This window comes from Euprymna scolopes, chromosome 45 (assembly GCF_053919585.1).
Source record: "Euprymna scolopes isolate OS-2025 chromosome 45, ASM5391958v1, whole genome shotgun sequence".
NCBI classification, from domain to species: Eukaryota; Metazoa; Mollusca; class Cephalopoda; order Sepiida; family Sepiolidae; genus Euprymna; species Euprymna scolopes.
In genome coordinates this window covers 2228766-2246307 of record NC_136526.1, presented here as the reverse complement: position 1 = coordinate 2246307, position 17542 = coordinate 2228766, and the positions used below count along the sequence as shown (strand labels likewise).

The following is a 17542-nucleotide window of genomic DNA, read 5'->3' as shown; positions in this document are numbered from 1 at the left end:
CAAAGGCAACTTTTAGTTTTGTTCTCATCCAGAATGCCCATTTTGGGGAGCTGGATTTTCCCCACATTAAAAACCGACCTAAAAACACAATAGCAATTGTTCTCATCAATGAATTTTCGTAATTTTTGAATATATTACTATTTTCGACATGACAATTAAGTACGTAGTTTTTTTTTTTTTTTTGTTTTTTTTTGCTTAAAACGATGTTTAAAAGGCGGACCTGTACGAGAGGGGAGAGGGCTCACCCCCGAGAAATACGTGTTTTTTTTTTCACCTTTTTATTTTATTATTTTTTTTTTTTTTCGACGATTATCATAGATTACAAACTTGATACTCACATTAGCAAAAAAAAAAAAAAAATAATGATTTTTAAGAAGGGGGATCACTTTCTCGTTATGAAATTCTTATCACGTGACACGTCGGTAAAGAAGGTAAGTCAGGTAGCAATAAAGTAGAACGTTATAACGAGAAAGTGAACCCCCTTCTTAAAATTGATTATATTTATTTATTTATTTATTTTTTTGTCAACATTTTTTCTGCTTTTATGTTCTGCTGTTTTTCTGCTGTGTTAAGTCTGTAATCTATGAAAATCGTTTGAAAAAAAGTGTAAAAAACAAAACAAAAAAAAAACCGCATTTTTTAAGGGGGTGGGCAGTCCACTCTCGTACTTGAAAAAAAAATTGATTTGTCGACTAGAGCTTAACAAGCACCTCGTGATCAATATAGGTGATCTCTCTCTCTCTCTCTCTCTCTCTCTCTCTCTCTCTCTCTCTCTCTCTCTCTGTTTTCGTTTACGGCAATCACAAAAAAAAAAAAAACAGCACCGGTAAAACACCGGTTATATCATCATCACCATCGTCATCATCATCAACAACAATATCATCATCATCAACAACAATATCATGATCAAACAACATCATCATCATCATCATCATCATCATCAATCATCGTCATCATCATCAACAACAACATCATCATCAAACAACATCATCATCATCATCATCGTAATAATCAAAAACGAATCACTTTGTGATTTCTCTAATGGCAGACTTCAAAGAACGAGCTTTCCTTCTTCCCGAATTCCTGACAAAAACAATTCGATTCTTTTTCGCCAAAAACAGGAAAACAACAACAAAACGTTTTTAAACGACGGTAAAAAAAAAAACAACAACAAAAAAAGACGGTTAAAAAAAATTTAACAACAAAAAACATAAAAATACGGAAACAATCGAATAATGTCGTAATTTCGTACATTTCAAAATATTGAATTGATCGAAGAAATCGAATCCAATTTTTATACAAAAAAAAAATATTTAAAAAAAAAATTAAATTTAAAAAAAAAAAGAAAAAAAACGCATAAAAAAATTAAATATAAAAAAAAATGAAGAAAAAATTTGCACAACAAACGATTAAATGTTCGTTTTTTTTTAACAATTTAAAAATAACCAACGTTTGGTTTTGAACAATAAAACTAATGAGTGGTAATCTCAAATTAAAATTAATAAATATCAAATTAAAATAAAATAAATATCAAATTAAAATTAATAAATATCAAATTAAAATAAAATAAATCTAAAATTAAAATTAATAAATCTCAAATTAAAATAAAATAAATCTCAAATTAAAATTAATAAATATCAAATTAAAATAAAATAAATCTCAAATTAAAATAAAATAAATCTCAAATTAAAATAAAATAAATCTCAAATTAAAATAAAATAAATCTCAAATTAAAATAAAATAAATCTCAAATTAAAATAAAATAAATATCAAATTAAAATAAAATAAATCTCAAATTAAAATAAAATAAATCTCAAATTAAAATAAAATTATTCTCAAATTAAAATCAATAAATCTCAAATTAAAATCAATAAATCTCAAATTAAAATAAATAAATTTTAATTTAATTTAATAAAACATCTCAAATTAAAATAAAATAGATCTCAAATCAAAATTAACAAATCTTAAATTAAAACTAATAAATCTCAAATTAAAATGAAATAAATTCAAATTAAAATGGCTGAATTTCAATTTAAAGTTTGAAAAATCTCAAATTAGAATAAATAAATCTCGTATTAAAATAAAATAATTTCAAATTAAAATAAATGATTTTAATTTAAAATAAATGTGTTACAAATTAAAATAAAAGAATTTCAAATTAAAATAAATGATTTTAAAATTTAAATAAATAAACTTTCAAGTAAAATAAATGAATCTTAAATTAAAATAGATGGATTTTAAAATTAAAATAAATAAATTTTAAATTAAAATAAATGAATCTCAAATTAAATTTAATGAATAAAACAATGAATTTCAAATGAAAAAATTAATCTCAAAATAAGTTAATATCAAATTAAAATATAGCAATTTAAAGTTAAAAGAAATTAATCTCAAATCAAAATAGATCAATTTCAAGTTAAAATAAATTAATCTCAAATTAAAATAGATCAATTTCAAGTTAAAATAAATTAATCTCAAATTAAAATAGACCAATTTCAAGTTAAAATAAATTAATCTCAAATTAAAATAAAGCAATTCTAAGTTAAAATAAATTAATCTCTAATTAAAATAGAGCAATTTCAAGTTTAAAAAAAAAAACAACAGAATTTTAAACAAAATACAATTTAAAATATATGAAGGTCAATTTAATACTGTAACATTTGTATGAATTTTAAAACTATTTTTTATATATGTAATATATATATATTTTACTAATATTGCTGGCCAAAGTGGTTCATTAGTTCGAGTTGATGTTAACTCTATTCCAGACGCATGGCTTCAGCGTCAAACAGTGCAAGTAATACTGGGAGCACTGATGATGATGCTTCAGCTGGGAATGACAAATCAACATCCTCAGCCAAACTTGATAAAAGTAGTCGTACCACGAACGCAAAGAACGACAATCCAGAAGAACCCTCACTAAAGCGGAGGGGTGTGAAGACCGGAACGAGACGTGGAAAGTACACAAAAACCGAATCGACTGACGAAGCCAAAAAACGCGTCATCGAAACAGCCGAAAAGGATGGAGACTGGAAAGCTGTTGCTGAGGCCAACGGTATCGCTTTCTCCACTGCGTACGGATGGATACGTCGAGCAGACGAGCCAGCCAAAAAGCGGGGCGGCTTCCGCCACGCAAAGATCACCCAAGCGCACATCGAGATGATGCTACAATACGTGCAAGAGAACCCGGTGATCACACTGAAGGAGATTGCCGCCCGGTTCGCCAACGAGACGGGCATCACCGTGAGCACCAACACTGTACACAAATACATGGACGGTCAGATGTACACCGTGAAACGGGTGCTGCCAGAAGAGCCAGTCTCGGTCAGCTCCGAAGCGAATGAGCAGAAATGGAAAGAGTATGTGGAGACGCTAATGGACAGGATTGAACACGAGAAGACTATCATCTACGTCGATGAGACAAATACGAGTCTGTTTCTGCGCAGATCTCAAGGCCGCTCGCGCAAGGGGGTCCGCTGCATGTTAAAGGGCCCCGCGGCAAGGGCCAAAAATATCCACATCCTCGCTGGAATCTCACAGAACGGCATCGTCTACTGGGAACGTAAGAGGGGCAGCTATAGAAAGGATGAATGTCATGATTGGTTACGACGGATGCTGCGCTCTATAACCGAACCTCTGGACAACATTGTCGTCGTCTGCGATAACGCGCCGGTCCATGCGGACTTTGAGAGTATCGTCGAGGAGGAGGAATTTTATGGGGCAGAGATATTGCGTGCGAGCCCTTATAGTTCACCATTAAATCCTATCATAGAAGAATGTTGGAACGTTATGAAGGCCGCTATGAAGCGCGACCTGGCAGATAACTATGCCCCTATGATGAAAGATCCTCCGACTGATACTGGTATGACTCAGACTGAGTACCGAATGGGATGTCTTGAGCGCTGTATTGATAACGCGATTGCTAGCATCACGCCAACAGTTTGTCTTCGAACTTGTAACTATATGCAAAAACATTTTGCCGGCATGATGATGCTGCCGACACAGGATTTACAATTAGGCGATAACTCAAACTAACAGACATCTTGCTGCTAAACTCCCTACATAGTACCCCTGCAACTTAGGTCCCTACATCGAAGTGGCAATGTGCCTTGTTTGGGGTGAAAATGTAATAGTGGCCTCTGGGCCTTCATAAGTGGTGACGCTTATGTGTTAAAAAAAAAAGATCGACGCATTTTTTTTTTTTGTTTTGTTTTGTGTAATCAAACAAGGACACCAATTGTTGTAACATAGTGAATATGAGCTCGTGGGGAAATATTAGCGGCAGCGAAAGATAGCTGGCTTGTTGCGAAGAGATTAGCAGCAGCAGTACCTGCAAAAAAAAAAAAAAAAGCGGATATGCAAATTAGAAAGTGTGCGTGAGAAGAAGAAAGAAAAATACACCACGTGCTCGGGGCAGAAAAAAAGTGGACATCAAAGAAAATGGACGTGTAAAGTTGGAGACGAGAATGGGCAGGCTGTGGCCAGCTTGTGGTCGGAGAAGTGAGAGACTTTTTAAATGATGTCGAAACAGAAGAGATGAGATAGTAGGTAATAAATGCTTTTGTTAAAAATGAAAAGATTTTTATTTATTTATTTTTTTGTTTGTTTGTTTGTTTGTACCAATTTGGTACCATGCTGCATTCTGACCTTGACATACATACATACATACATACATACATATAAATAAATATATATATATATATATATATATATATATATATAGAATAAATGAAAAAAGTTACCAAAATTCATGATGTTGACCATCTTATAATTTATTCCTTTAATTCAGTTGACTTATACAATTCTTGACAGTATCTGTTTCGTAGTGCAAAATCAATTACTTAATTATTATATCAATCAGTGAATCTATTATATATATATATATATATATATATATATATATATATATATATATATATATAGTGTTATAATGGAATAATTCCAGGAGGAAATCCGGGTATGAGAGCTCAATGTGGTAAACAGAGCAATAACATAAAAAATATAACACGGAAATTTAACACGGAAATTATTAATTAACAATTATGTAATTTCCGTGTTATATTTTTTATTTTTATATATATATATATATATATATATATATATATATATATAATATAAAGCTGAACGTCTGTGTGTGTGTCTGGTCACGAATAAGCTCCTATATGGTTGACTATTTTCAAAAACTGATTACATATAATGATAGAAGATGTATCGAGGCACAGGAATGAGTATGTTTGATCTGGCATAATGATGATTCATTAAAATTGTGGGGTCTGCGTACGCACCTGGTCCGCAAAGTATGGAAATAAAAAATTTAAAAATTAAAAAAAAAAAACGTTCACCAGTGTTTTTGATATAGATGTACATAATAATACTTTCATAAGTATGTTTTAACTTAAATAGGGATGGTATAATAAAATTGTGGGGTCTGCGTTCGCGCCTGGCCTCCATAGAATGGAAATAGGCACAAACTTTAATAAAGACTTTTCATATCTATCTGCGTAAGTATACTTTGATAATTATGTTTCAGTTTGAAGAAATATGGTATAATAAAATTATGGGGTGTTCGTTCGTACCTGACCTCCATAGAATGGAAATATGTCACAAAGTTTAACAAGGTTTTTTAATATAGATCCACAGAATATTGTGATAAGTGTTTCAGTGTGAACAGGTATGGTATAATAAATTATGAGGTCTATCTATTTTATTTTTATTTTCATCATATTTTGCTTTGGTTTTGATACCCCCAAATTCGAAGCTATCTCTTTAACGGGTACTTTTGCTACTATATATATATATATATATATATATATATATATATATATATATATATGGCTGCAGAGTCAAAGGTAAGTTTACAACTTTGTTTGTACCCTACGACAAGCCTTAATTTATTATTTCCTACACTGTAGATTGCAAAAACATGAAACACTGGTGTCTGTTTATAATAATAATTCTTATAAAAATGTACGGCAATTAAGCTGCTTATACCAAAGGCCTAGTAAACACAATTTGGTACCAGAGGACCAAAAACGTTTGTATTTTTACCCTAATATATATATCTATATATATAACTAGTTGGACGTCTGGTGTTTCCCGGTCGTCGTACCATACGCTTAAACATGATATTTTAATTTATGCAGATTGTGTATAATCAATCCTCTATTGATTATTATATATTATGAGGAATAATTTGCCCGGTGGACTAATTCGCAAAAATAAAAAAAAAAATTTTAAAACATAAACATTTCCAGGGCATTCATCGTCAAGCCCAAATATCAGCTGACATCATATGTAAACAAACACAGACGGCATATGATGAACGACATTATCATTGAATAATGTCATTCATCAAATTTCCATCTATGTTTATGTACAATATCACGTCAGTTGATAATTGTGCTTGACAATGAATGCCCTGGAAAAGTCACTTCTTATTCATGTTTAGTTTTAAAATATGCAAACAAAGAAATGATTTGCAGCGATTTTAAATGGCACCTCTTTTTTTTTTTTTTTTTTTTTTTTTCGTGAATTGAACTCATTAATAAGAAAAAATTAAAATAAAATGGTGAGGTATACCCAGGCTTGACCAGGGAATCGTTCAATCAGTTGTCGAATTATCTACTACTAAGCTAATAAGATAATAAATCTGTTTTTTTTTTTTGTTAAGAAGAAATCATTTGCCATTTGGTCGTTCCAATAAAATATTCCCCCTGTAAAAATTATTCTTTTTTATCTATGAGATAGAAAAACTATTTTTAAAAGCGCATTTTTTTTATTTTCGATACTTGGATGAATTTCTGTACAAACATATCTAAGAACACACACACCCTGATATACATATATATAACAAGTTGGACGTCCGGCGTTGTCTGGTCATACAATACACATAAACACAATATTTAACTACATCTTGAGCACATAGTACAATGGTGAAAGGAGTGGCTGGTTACTTTTAATGCATCTAAAACCAAGCTTCTCTCTTTACATCATCAACGTTCTAATCCACATCTGGCATCAATTGAAATGAATGGCTCTCGTCTTCAGGAGGCCTCAAGTTTTGACAAGCTGCTGGGCTTGACTATTACTCCTGATCTTAAATGGAACACGTACATCAAATCTGTTGCCAAGGCTGCTGGAAAAATGGTGGGATCTTTCTATCGATCCAGTAGATATCTCACTGCTGATGCTATTCTCTATCTATATAAGAGCCAGGTACGTCCAAGGATGGAATACTGTTGCCACATCTGGGCAGGAGCTGCTAGAAAGGACTTGGCCTGCCTTGATAGAGTTCAAAATAGACTTCGTAGCCTCGTAGGAGATGTCCTTTTCTCTTCCCTGCAACCTCTTTCTCACAGAAGAGATGTTGCGAGTTTGTCTCTGATGTATCGTTATTTTCATGGAAAGTGTTCAACTGAGCTTCAATCTATGGTCCCCCCTCGCCAAACTTTCACAAGAAACACTCGTCTAGCTGTAAACACTATCAATAATTGCCCCCACTCTTTATCTGTGCCTAAACCTAAACGTAGATTCCATGAACAAAGCTTCTTTCTTAGAACTGCACGCCTGTGAAATTGTCTTCCGTTTTCCTACTTTCCGGCTGACTACAATATGGTTGTGTTCAAGTCTAACGTAAACAAGTTCTTGATGAGCCGTTCCATATAAGTCATCAAATTTACCAAATTTTCATTACTAATGATTACTATATTGACCAATTTCTACTGTACACTCTTTAACCCTTATCCTTGAGTGGCCTCTTGGCCTTGATAATGTGGTGATGCCTATGTAAAAAAAAAAAAACATCAAGGATGAGAGTTCATATAGAAATGTTGATTTAATTTGAATAAAATAAAATACGCATCAAGTGCGCTTGAAAGCCAAATCACAACGTAATATTAGAAAAATAAACAAATATTTTACTTGTTTGAAATTTATCACAAATATATTTCAGAGATATACTCCATCTTCAGCATGTTGTTTTGTTTCTTTTTTTTTTTCTTTTCTTCTTTCTTGCCATGTTGTAAATTTGGAGAAAGAAGTCTGTTTGTAAAGAGGCACGCGCATATTTTGAAATGTTTGAACTGTGCGTAGGCAACGGAGAGAATAACGTCAAGGATGAGAGTTCATATATCTTTCTGTGCGATGGGTCAAAACCCATGCGAGAGAAAGCATGCAATCTCCCAGGGTAGAACACACTAATCCTCCATGGTAGATACAAACCTTGCAATAGCCATCCTATCGATGATGGAGGTTCTCCACATAGTGGGCGAGTTCTAAACATTTGTATTGCTTTGTTGTGTTACTTGTCCGTATTGCATTTGTCAATGTGTTAATAAATGTTTATATTTGTATTTGGGTTCCGTCTAGTTAGTCATTTTTTTTTTTTACACAGGAATCACCACTTTATCAAGGCCAAAAGGCCACTCAAGGATAAGGGTTAAAGAGTGTACAGTAGAAATTGGACATTATAGTAATCATTAGTAATGAAAATTCGGTAAATTTGATAACTTATATGGAACGGCTCATCAAGAACTTGTTTACGTTAGACTTGAACACAACCATATTGTAATCAGCCGGAAAGCAGGAAAACGGAAGACAATTCCACAGGCGTGCAGTTCTAAGAAAGAAGCTTTGTTCATGGAATCTACGTTTAGGTTTAGGCACAGATAAAGAGTGGGGGGAATTATTGATAGTGTTTTTAGCTAGACGAGTGTTTCTTGTGAAAGTTTGGCGAGAGGGGACCATAGACTTAAGTTCAGTCAAACACTTTCCATGAAAGTAACGATACATCAGAGACAAGCTTGCAACATCTCTTCTGTGAGAAAGAGGTTGCAGGGAAGAGAAAAGGACATCTCCTACGAGGCTACGAAGTCTATTTTGAACTCTATCAAGGCAGGCCAAGTCCTTTCTAGCAGCTCCTGTCCAGATGTGGCAACAGTATTCCATCCTTGGACATACCTGGCTCTTATATAGATAGAGAATTGCATCAGCAGTGAGATATTTACCGGATCGATAGAAAGATCCCACCATTTTTCCAGCAGCCTTGGCAACAGATTTGATGTACGTGTTCCATTTAAGATCAGGAGTAATAGTCAAGCCCAGAAGCTTGTCAAAACTTGAGGCCTCCTGAAGACGAGAGCCATTCATTTCAATTGATGCCAGATGGGGATCAGAATGTTGATGATGTAAAGAGAGAAGCTTGGTTTTAGATGCATTAAAAGTAACCAGCCACTCCTTTCCCCATTGTACTACATGCTTAAGATCAGAGGAGAGAGAATCGGAGAGAACTTGGTCGTTTACTGTCTTAGATGTGCTACCATAAATGGTAGTGTCGTCAGCATAAATGTCTACAAATGATGTAAGGATGTGATTTGGAAGATCATTAATGTAGATCAGGAAAAGAGTTGAGCCCGTCATTATATGTAATTTATGCATGTTAAGCATTTTCCATTTCAGATTAATTTTTTTATTTATTTGTTTATTCAATTTTCACCCCAAACAAGGCACAGTGCCACTTTGAAGTAGGGGGCTACAAATCGGGGACATAATTTGCGGGGCATTACGAAGGGAGATGAGTAGCAAGATATTTGTTCACATTACACTTGAACTTCTGCATATCAGTACAGTTGGGAAAGCAGTATCCTGGAAGGGAGTTCCAAAGACTTGCAGTTCTGGGGAAGAAACTATTGGAGTAAAAGGGTTTCTTACATCTAGGGATCTCTACTGTGAAGGGGTGGGAGTTAGTTGCTTGTTGGGGGTAGTCACATCGAGGGGGTACAAGTGTTTTCAGTTCATCAGAGCATTCTTCACCATTAAAGTATTTGTAGAACAGGCAGAGGGATACAACATCTTGTCGATGGGACAGAGGCTGAAGCCTAGATGATAGACCATTGATCAACATATACCTATCAGGTTGGCGACTCTTTTGAATCCTGTCCAGAAGTGAGAGACAACCAGCAGAAGCACCAGCCCAAATGTGACAACAATACTCCATACATGGGCGAATGGTGGCCTTATAGAGGTACAGGATACTTTCAGACGTAAGTAATTTTCTAGCACGGTAGAGAGAACCCACTTTCTTTGCAGCAGCCTTGGCAATGCTCTCAATGTATCTATTCCAGTTCATATTCCCTATAAACATTAGGCCAAGGAGTTTAAAAGAAGTACTTTCAGGCAATGTGTTCTTGGCCATTGCTATTTAATTTAATTATGCGATGGCAATAAGTCCAACAAAGGGTTAATATATTAATTTATTTTTATTTCGGACATTTATTCTCATCTTAATTAGTTGTTGTTTTTTTATCTTTTATTGGTTTTGTTTATTCACAACGTTTCGGCCAACTATTCCTCTGGCCTTCGTCAGGTGGTAACCGCGACGGATAGGAACTTTGAATCTCCTAACTGCATTCTCAGAAATCACTGCTATCCATAGTTGTTCTCGTCTCACCACGTTTTGGCCAAGTAAACATCTGGCTGGCTTTGGGTAGGATTGAAACCGCTATCTTCAGACAATGTCCATCTGGAACCGTAGAGATTCAACGTCTCTATCAACTGCGCCACGGGCCCCGAAGAGCGATCATGGTTGGATTCTTTGGTCTTATAAATCCATGTTTATTTATTATCTGATCTTCCATAGTCGGGTCCGTTCCGTTTGGTATATATATTATTCCTTAATTGGAATTAATTTTTGAGATGAGCATTATATATATTAATTTATTATTTTATTTCGGACTATTAGTCTCATCTTTATTAGTTGTTTTCATCTTTATTGGTTTATTCCAGATGGACATTGTCTGAAGATAGCGGTTTCAATCCCACCCAAAGCGTGCCAGAGGTTTACTTGGCCAAAACGTGGTGAGACGACAACAACTACGGATGGCAGTGATTGCTGAGAATGCAGTTAGGAGATTTGAAGTTCCTATCCGTCGCGGTTACCACCTGACGAAGGCCAGAGGAATAGTTGGCCGAAACGTCGTGAAACAACAACCAATAAAGATGAAAACAACAACCAATAAAGATGAAAACAACAACCAATAAAGATGAGACTAATAGTCCGCAATAACGTTGTGAATAAACAAACCAATAAAAGATGAAAAACAACAACTAATAAAGATGAAAACAACAACCAATAAAGATGAAAACAACAACCAATAAAGATGAAAACAACAACCAATAAAGATGAAAACAACAACCAATAAAGATGAAAACAACAACCAATAAAGATGAGACTAATAGTCCGCAATAACGTTGTGAATAAACAAACCAATAAAAGATGAAAAACAACAACCAATAAAGATGAAAACAACAACCAATAAAGATGAAAACAACAACTAATAAAGATGAAAACAACAACCAATAAAGATGAAAACAACAACCAATAAAGATGAAAACAACAACCAATAAAGATGAAAACAACAACCAATAAAGATGAAAACAACAACCAATAAAGATGAAAACAACAACCAATAAAGATGAAAACAACAACCAATAAAGATGAAAACAACAACTAATAAAGATGAAAACAACAACCAATAAAGATGAAAACAACAACCAATAAAGATGAAAACAACAACCAATAAAGATGAAAACAACAACTAATAAAGATGAAAACAACAACTAATAAAGATGAAAACAACAACCAATAAAGATGAAAACAACAACTAATAAAGATGAAAACAACAACCAATAAAGATGAAAACAACAACTAATAAAGATGAAAACAACAACTAATAAAGATGAAAACAACAACCAATAAAGATGAAAACAACAACCAATAAAGATGAAAACAACAACCAATAAAGATGAAAACAACAACCAATAAAGATGAAAACAACAACCAATAAAGATGAAAACAACAACCAATAAAGATGAAAACAACAACCAATAAAGATGAAAACAACAACTAATAAAGATGAAAACAACAACCAATAAAGATGAAAACAACAACCAATAAAGATGAAAACAACAACCAATAAAGATGAAAACAACAACCAATAAAGATGAGACTAATAGTCCGCAATAACGTTGTGAATAAACAAACCAATAAAAGATGAAAAACAACAACTAATAAAGATGAGAATAATAGTCCGAAATAAAAATAAATTAATATATATAATGCTCATCTCAAAAATGAATTTCTGTACAAACATATCTAAGAACACACACACCCTGATATACATACAGTTGTGCCCGATATTATTCATACCCCCCCCCCTTGAAAATTGAGTTTATTAGGTGTAACTTTGTTAGAATTTATTGTTTACGTCCATATTGATACATATTCTTAATAAACCTCTTCTGATCATTTTCGTCATCTTAAAATCTCGGGATACTTGTAATAAAAGAAATATACAGCTATTTATAAAATCTGCAATGTTCAAAAATAATCATACCCCCTTATATTTTCAGTATTAATCGAGTTTCTGACTGTTTCCTGTTTGATTCTTATTTTGAATGCTTTTATACAACCTTTGATTAATTTCATTTCGTTTTTTGCATTTTTCAGAAATTAAAATGATATCAACTGAAAACCAATAAAAGAATAAAAATTATTAGAATGGGGAAGAAAAAAGAGCTTAGTAATGATCTTAGGACTAGAATTGTGAATTCACATAAGGATGGTTTAGGTTAAAAGTCAATTTCCAAGAAATTTGAGGTCCCTACAGCAACAGTACAGAGCATCATCAAAAATTCCAGAGCCACCACACAACAAACAACTTGATTGGTAGAGGAAGGAAAAGGAAACTGTCTGCTAGAGCCACCAGGAATATTGTAAGAAGTGTTAATGCAAATCCAACCACCACTACTAAGGACATTTTAGAAAATCTGGAGTCTTCTGGCATAAAAATATCAAGGCAAACATTGCAAAGGACTCTGCATGAAAATGGTCTGAAAGGAAGAAGACCAAGAAGGACTCCATTGCACACCGGAAAACACCTTGCAGCACGTCTAAAGTTTACTAGGAACCATGTGAATTCTCCAGAGTCCGTTTTCTCAAGTATTTTGTGGACTCACGAAACAAAAATTGAATTGTTTGGCCATATGGATGCTTCTTACGTTTGGAGGAAGAAAGGAGAAGCTTACAACCCGAAGAACACCATACCCACGGTGAAACATGGTGGTGGTAGCCTAATGTTTTGGGGCTCCTTTTCGGCTAGTGGTCCAGGTAGTTTGGTCAAGATAGATGGAACCATGAAGAAGGAGCAATATTTGGAGATACTCCAGAAAAACATTAGACAGGATGCGGAGAAGCTCCATTTAGGACCAAACTGGGTCCTTCAACAGGATAATGATCCAAAACACACTGCCAAAATAGTCAAGAAATGGTTTGAGGATAATCAAATTAATGTTTTGGAATGGCCTAGCCAGAGTCCCGACCTGAACCCTATCGAAAACCTCTGGCACATATTGAAAACTGAGGTTAAAAAGCGGAAACCTAGAAATTTGAGGGATTTGGAGAACTACTGCATTGAAGAATGGTCAAAAATCAGTGTTGATGCTTGTAAAAACCTTGTTGATAAATATCCAAAACGGTTACAGGCAGTTATTAAGAATAAAGGGCATGCTATTGACTATTAGTAAGAGAGGTATGAATAATTTTGAACTAGTGCCATTATTGTTTTTCTTTGTATAATGTTTCAAACTTGCATAATTTATTTATTTGTTGAGTTTAAATTAAATGCTTATGCTTGATTTATTGTTTGAAATCCCTTTAATATTGTCTACCTTCTGGTTTGAGCAATAATCTTATAGAAATCTCAAAGATCCGAGGGGTATGAATAATATCGGGCACAAGTGTATATATAACAAGTTGGACGTCCGGCGTTGTCTGGTCATACAATACACATAAACACAATATTTAACTACATCTTGAGCACATAGTACAATGGTGAAAGGAGTGGCTGGTTACTTTTAATGCATCTAAAACCAAGCTTCTCTCTTTACATCATCAACGTTCTAATCCACATCTGGCATCAATTGAAATGAATGGCTCTCGTCTTCAGGAGGCCTCAAGTTTTGACAAGCTGCTGGGCTTGACTATTACTCCTGATCTTAAATGGAACACGTACATCAAATCTGTTGCCAAGGCTGCTGGAACATTTATAAAAGGACTTCTTTGCATGAAGGCCAGAGAAATAGTTGGCCGAAACGTCGTGAAACAACAACTAATAAAGATGAGAATAATAGTCCGAAATAAAAATAAATTAATATATATAAGGCTCATCTCAAAAATGAATTCCAATTAAGGAATAATATATAAAGGGTTAATATGATATAAAATTGTGGATTCAGAAAAAAGAAAGGGTTGATATGCCGTAAAATTGTGGCTGAAGTAATTAATAAAGTATTCTCTTAAATTATATAGATAGAAAAAAAAAACTTATGAACATTTTTATTGCTTTTTTATGTTGTCTTATGTTGTGTCCGTATTACATTTGTCAATGTGTTAATACATGTCTTTAATTGTACTTGGGTTCCGTCTAGTTAGTCATGATTGGGGCTGTGACAACAGTATATTTTGTTCATTGTTTTGACTCTCGAGTATATATCCAACACAGTTAATTAACTGAGAACTGTTACATAGGGAGGCACCATTTACGTTTGGGTGTATACACTGTATAACATCAAAAGATTCCGTGTGCGTATGATCGTCTCTAATATAAATGGTTGTGTGTTTCATTATCATAAAGGAAATCGTGTGTGTGACATGTATTTTCAGAACCTACCTCTGCTTCTTCGATGTTGGACCATCTGGAAATTTCTCATCCTGGAGGGAGACTTGATACCTGTTTGACGAAGATTTATCACTCCAAGACGATGAATGGGTTTTATAGTTTTTATTTCACTTTCCCCAGAGGTCCTGCAGGAGGTGGAAGTGAAATCGGCTTGTGTGGGTTCTTCTTCACACACGTCAGCGTTCGTCTCCCCCCTCCCCAGTTAAGAGGGGGAGACAACGGAAAACCGTCCGTCTTCTTCAAAGCCCAAATCAAATCTCACAGATCTAGCCAACCTGACCACGTCACATATACGTAATCTGGTCAGCTGACCTTCGGTTCTTGTAAACGTGTCTACCTCCACGTTTACTCACCTCTCTCTCTCTCTCTCTCTCTGTAACAGAACCACATAACTCTATAGAAAAGCGTATAAGATATCAACGGATACACACTGGAGAGTCAAAGCAATGAAAAGAATATGCTGTTGTCACAGTACTAGTTATTATGCATAATTTATGCTTGTGAAGTATTTTTGTTTCAGGTGAATTAATTTAACTATGGATGGTAACACGTCTAACCTAGTCTTTTAGCCGAGAAATTGAATTAAAAATAAATATAAAACAAATAACTTATACCAAATGCATTAAAATCTTATTTTCTACCAATTTTTTATTGCCTCGAACTTTGAACGTTCTGAAACATTTCAAGTTTTTTTTTTTTTTTTTTTTTTTTTTTTTTCGAAAAATAGATTTTGTTGAAGCAGGGTTTGTACAAGTTTTCAATGTCCATTTTCAAGGACTTTTCAACATTTTTCAAGCACTTCTCCAGACAAAATTCAATGTTTCCAAAACAAAATTTGGGGTTTGTTTTACAATCCACAACAATTCACAAAAGTGACAAAAAAAAATCAAATATACAACAAATAAATGTTACCAAAGCCAATAAAAATTACTTTGCAAACCTAAATGCATCATTTTTTTTTTTTTTTTAGTGTTTTTAAATAGTTTTAAATCTTTTTACCACTTTTAAATTTCAAACAAGATGGCTATCATCTTGTCCAATGTTTTTTTGGTCCGTCCAGCCTCATTTTAGGTTATCACATTTTTTTTTTTTTGATTGGGCGAGGAATTCGTCATTGTAGAGTCTCATCCGAAAGAGCAGACGTTAAAAATTGGAAGAAAAAAAAAAGAAAGGAAAGAATTTAACATGAAAAGTCAAGAAAGGGCATACTTTTCTCAAGTGCTTTCTATCAGACATCCGATTGTTGTCAGGAGCAATTGTTGTTGTTTTCTTTTCCTTTGAGGCTTGGGGTATTTATAATTTTTTTTTTTTTTTAATTGCTTATAAAAGGTGGGTGCAGGAGGTTTGGGGGCGGGGGATTATTCTTATTTCATTTTTAGTTTCGATTTTCCTATTTTATAGTTTATTAATTTAGTTTCATGTTAGTCATTAAATATGGTTAGTGTATTTGTTTCGGTGTTAAATGAGATCCAGTTTAAAAAGGGACATAGTTTTTTGATAAGTATGGCTTCTAGTAATTTTAGTCGCTGTGTGCGATTGTTAAGGTATCGAATTTTAGTTAAGATATATCTAATGTCGGACGACTGTAGGTTTTTATCATGGAATATTAGGGGTTCTTTTTCAATTAGACAACGTACTTAACATTAAACCTTTTCTCTTCCCTGCAATCTTTTTTTCTCACAAATCTGTGCTTAAACCTAAACGTAGATTCCATGAACAAAGCTTCTTTCTTAGAACTGCACGACTGTGGAACTCTGTTCCGTTTTCCTGCTTTCCAACTAACTACAATATGGTCATCTTAAGTAATCCAATTTACCGATTACTATGATATGGTTTTCCCATTGACCACCATACACTCGTTAACCCTTATCTCGAGTGGCCTCGGGGCCTTGGTAAGTGGTGACTCCTTTGCATAAAAAAAGGACATTGCGAGCCAGTCTCTGCTCTATTGTTATTTTCATGGCAAGTGTTCGACTGAGCTCCAATCTATGGTTTCCCCCTTGCCAAACTTTCACAAAAAAACACTCATCTAGCCAAAAACACTATTAATAAATTCCCCCACTCTTTATCTGTGCCTAAACCTAAACATAGATTACACGAACGAAGCTTCTTTCTTAGAATTGTACACCTGTGGAACTTGTCTGCTTTCTAACTGACTACACTATGGTTGTCTTCAAGTCCAATGAGAACAAGTTCTTGATGAGCCATTCGCCTTAAGTAATCCAATTTATCAAATTTCCACTACTAACGATTACTACAATATTTTCCCATTGGCTACCATAAACTCACTAACCCTTATCCTCGAGTGACCTCCTGGCCTTGATAAGTGGTGATTCACTCTTTTGTATTAAAAAAAAAAAAAAAAGACGTTGAGAGCCTGTCTCTGCTCTATCGTTATTTTCATGGCAAGTGTTCGACTCCTTGCCAAACTTTCACAAAAAAAACCAAAAAAAAAAACCACTCGTTTAGCCAAAAACACTATTAATAAATTCTCCAACTCTTTATCAGTGCCTAGACTGACGGCAACAGACGAACCTAGCCTCGACAGGACATAGATGTAAACCATTGCATGCAGAAAGACACATCCAGAGTCCGACTGACATATGCGAAACATCGGCGTTTGCTTTTCCTGTGTTTTGTTTACTTTACATAGAGTAGCAGGGCTACCCAATATTGTCCTAGACATGATAAATAAAACCTTTCAAAATTACATTTGTTATTCATGATTAAAACTTATATTTTTCTCTGGTTGTCATTCCAACATAAATAATATGACCTTGCGAATCGAATCCTTTGTTTTTTGCGGT

The 17542-nt window shown here is 33.9% G+C and overlaps 1 protein-coding gene across 1 annotated transcript; it reads left to right on the top strand.

The window, feature by feature from the left end:
• The first annotated feature begins 2275 nt into the window (after positions 1–2275).
• On the top strand, positions 2276–15914 carry LOC145269127 (uncharacterized). Its single transcript, XM_080124727.1, has 2 exons — positions 2276–4548; positions 10783–15914. The coding sequence occupies exon 1, from the start codon at positions 2773–2775 to the stop codon at positions 4033–4035; it is 1263 nt and encodes a 420-aa protein (XP_079980853.1). The 5' UTR covers positions 2276–2772; the 3' UTR covers positions 4036–4548; positions 10783–15914.
• Positions 15915–17542: the final 1628 nt, after the last annotated feature.

What these genes read in the sequence shown, in the direction of transcription:
- LOC145269127 (XM_080124727.1), top strand. Translation starts at nt 2,773, where the DNA reads ATGGCTTCAGCGTCAAACAGTGCAAGTAATACTGGGAGCACTGATGAT.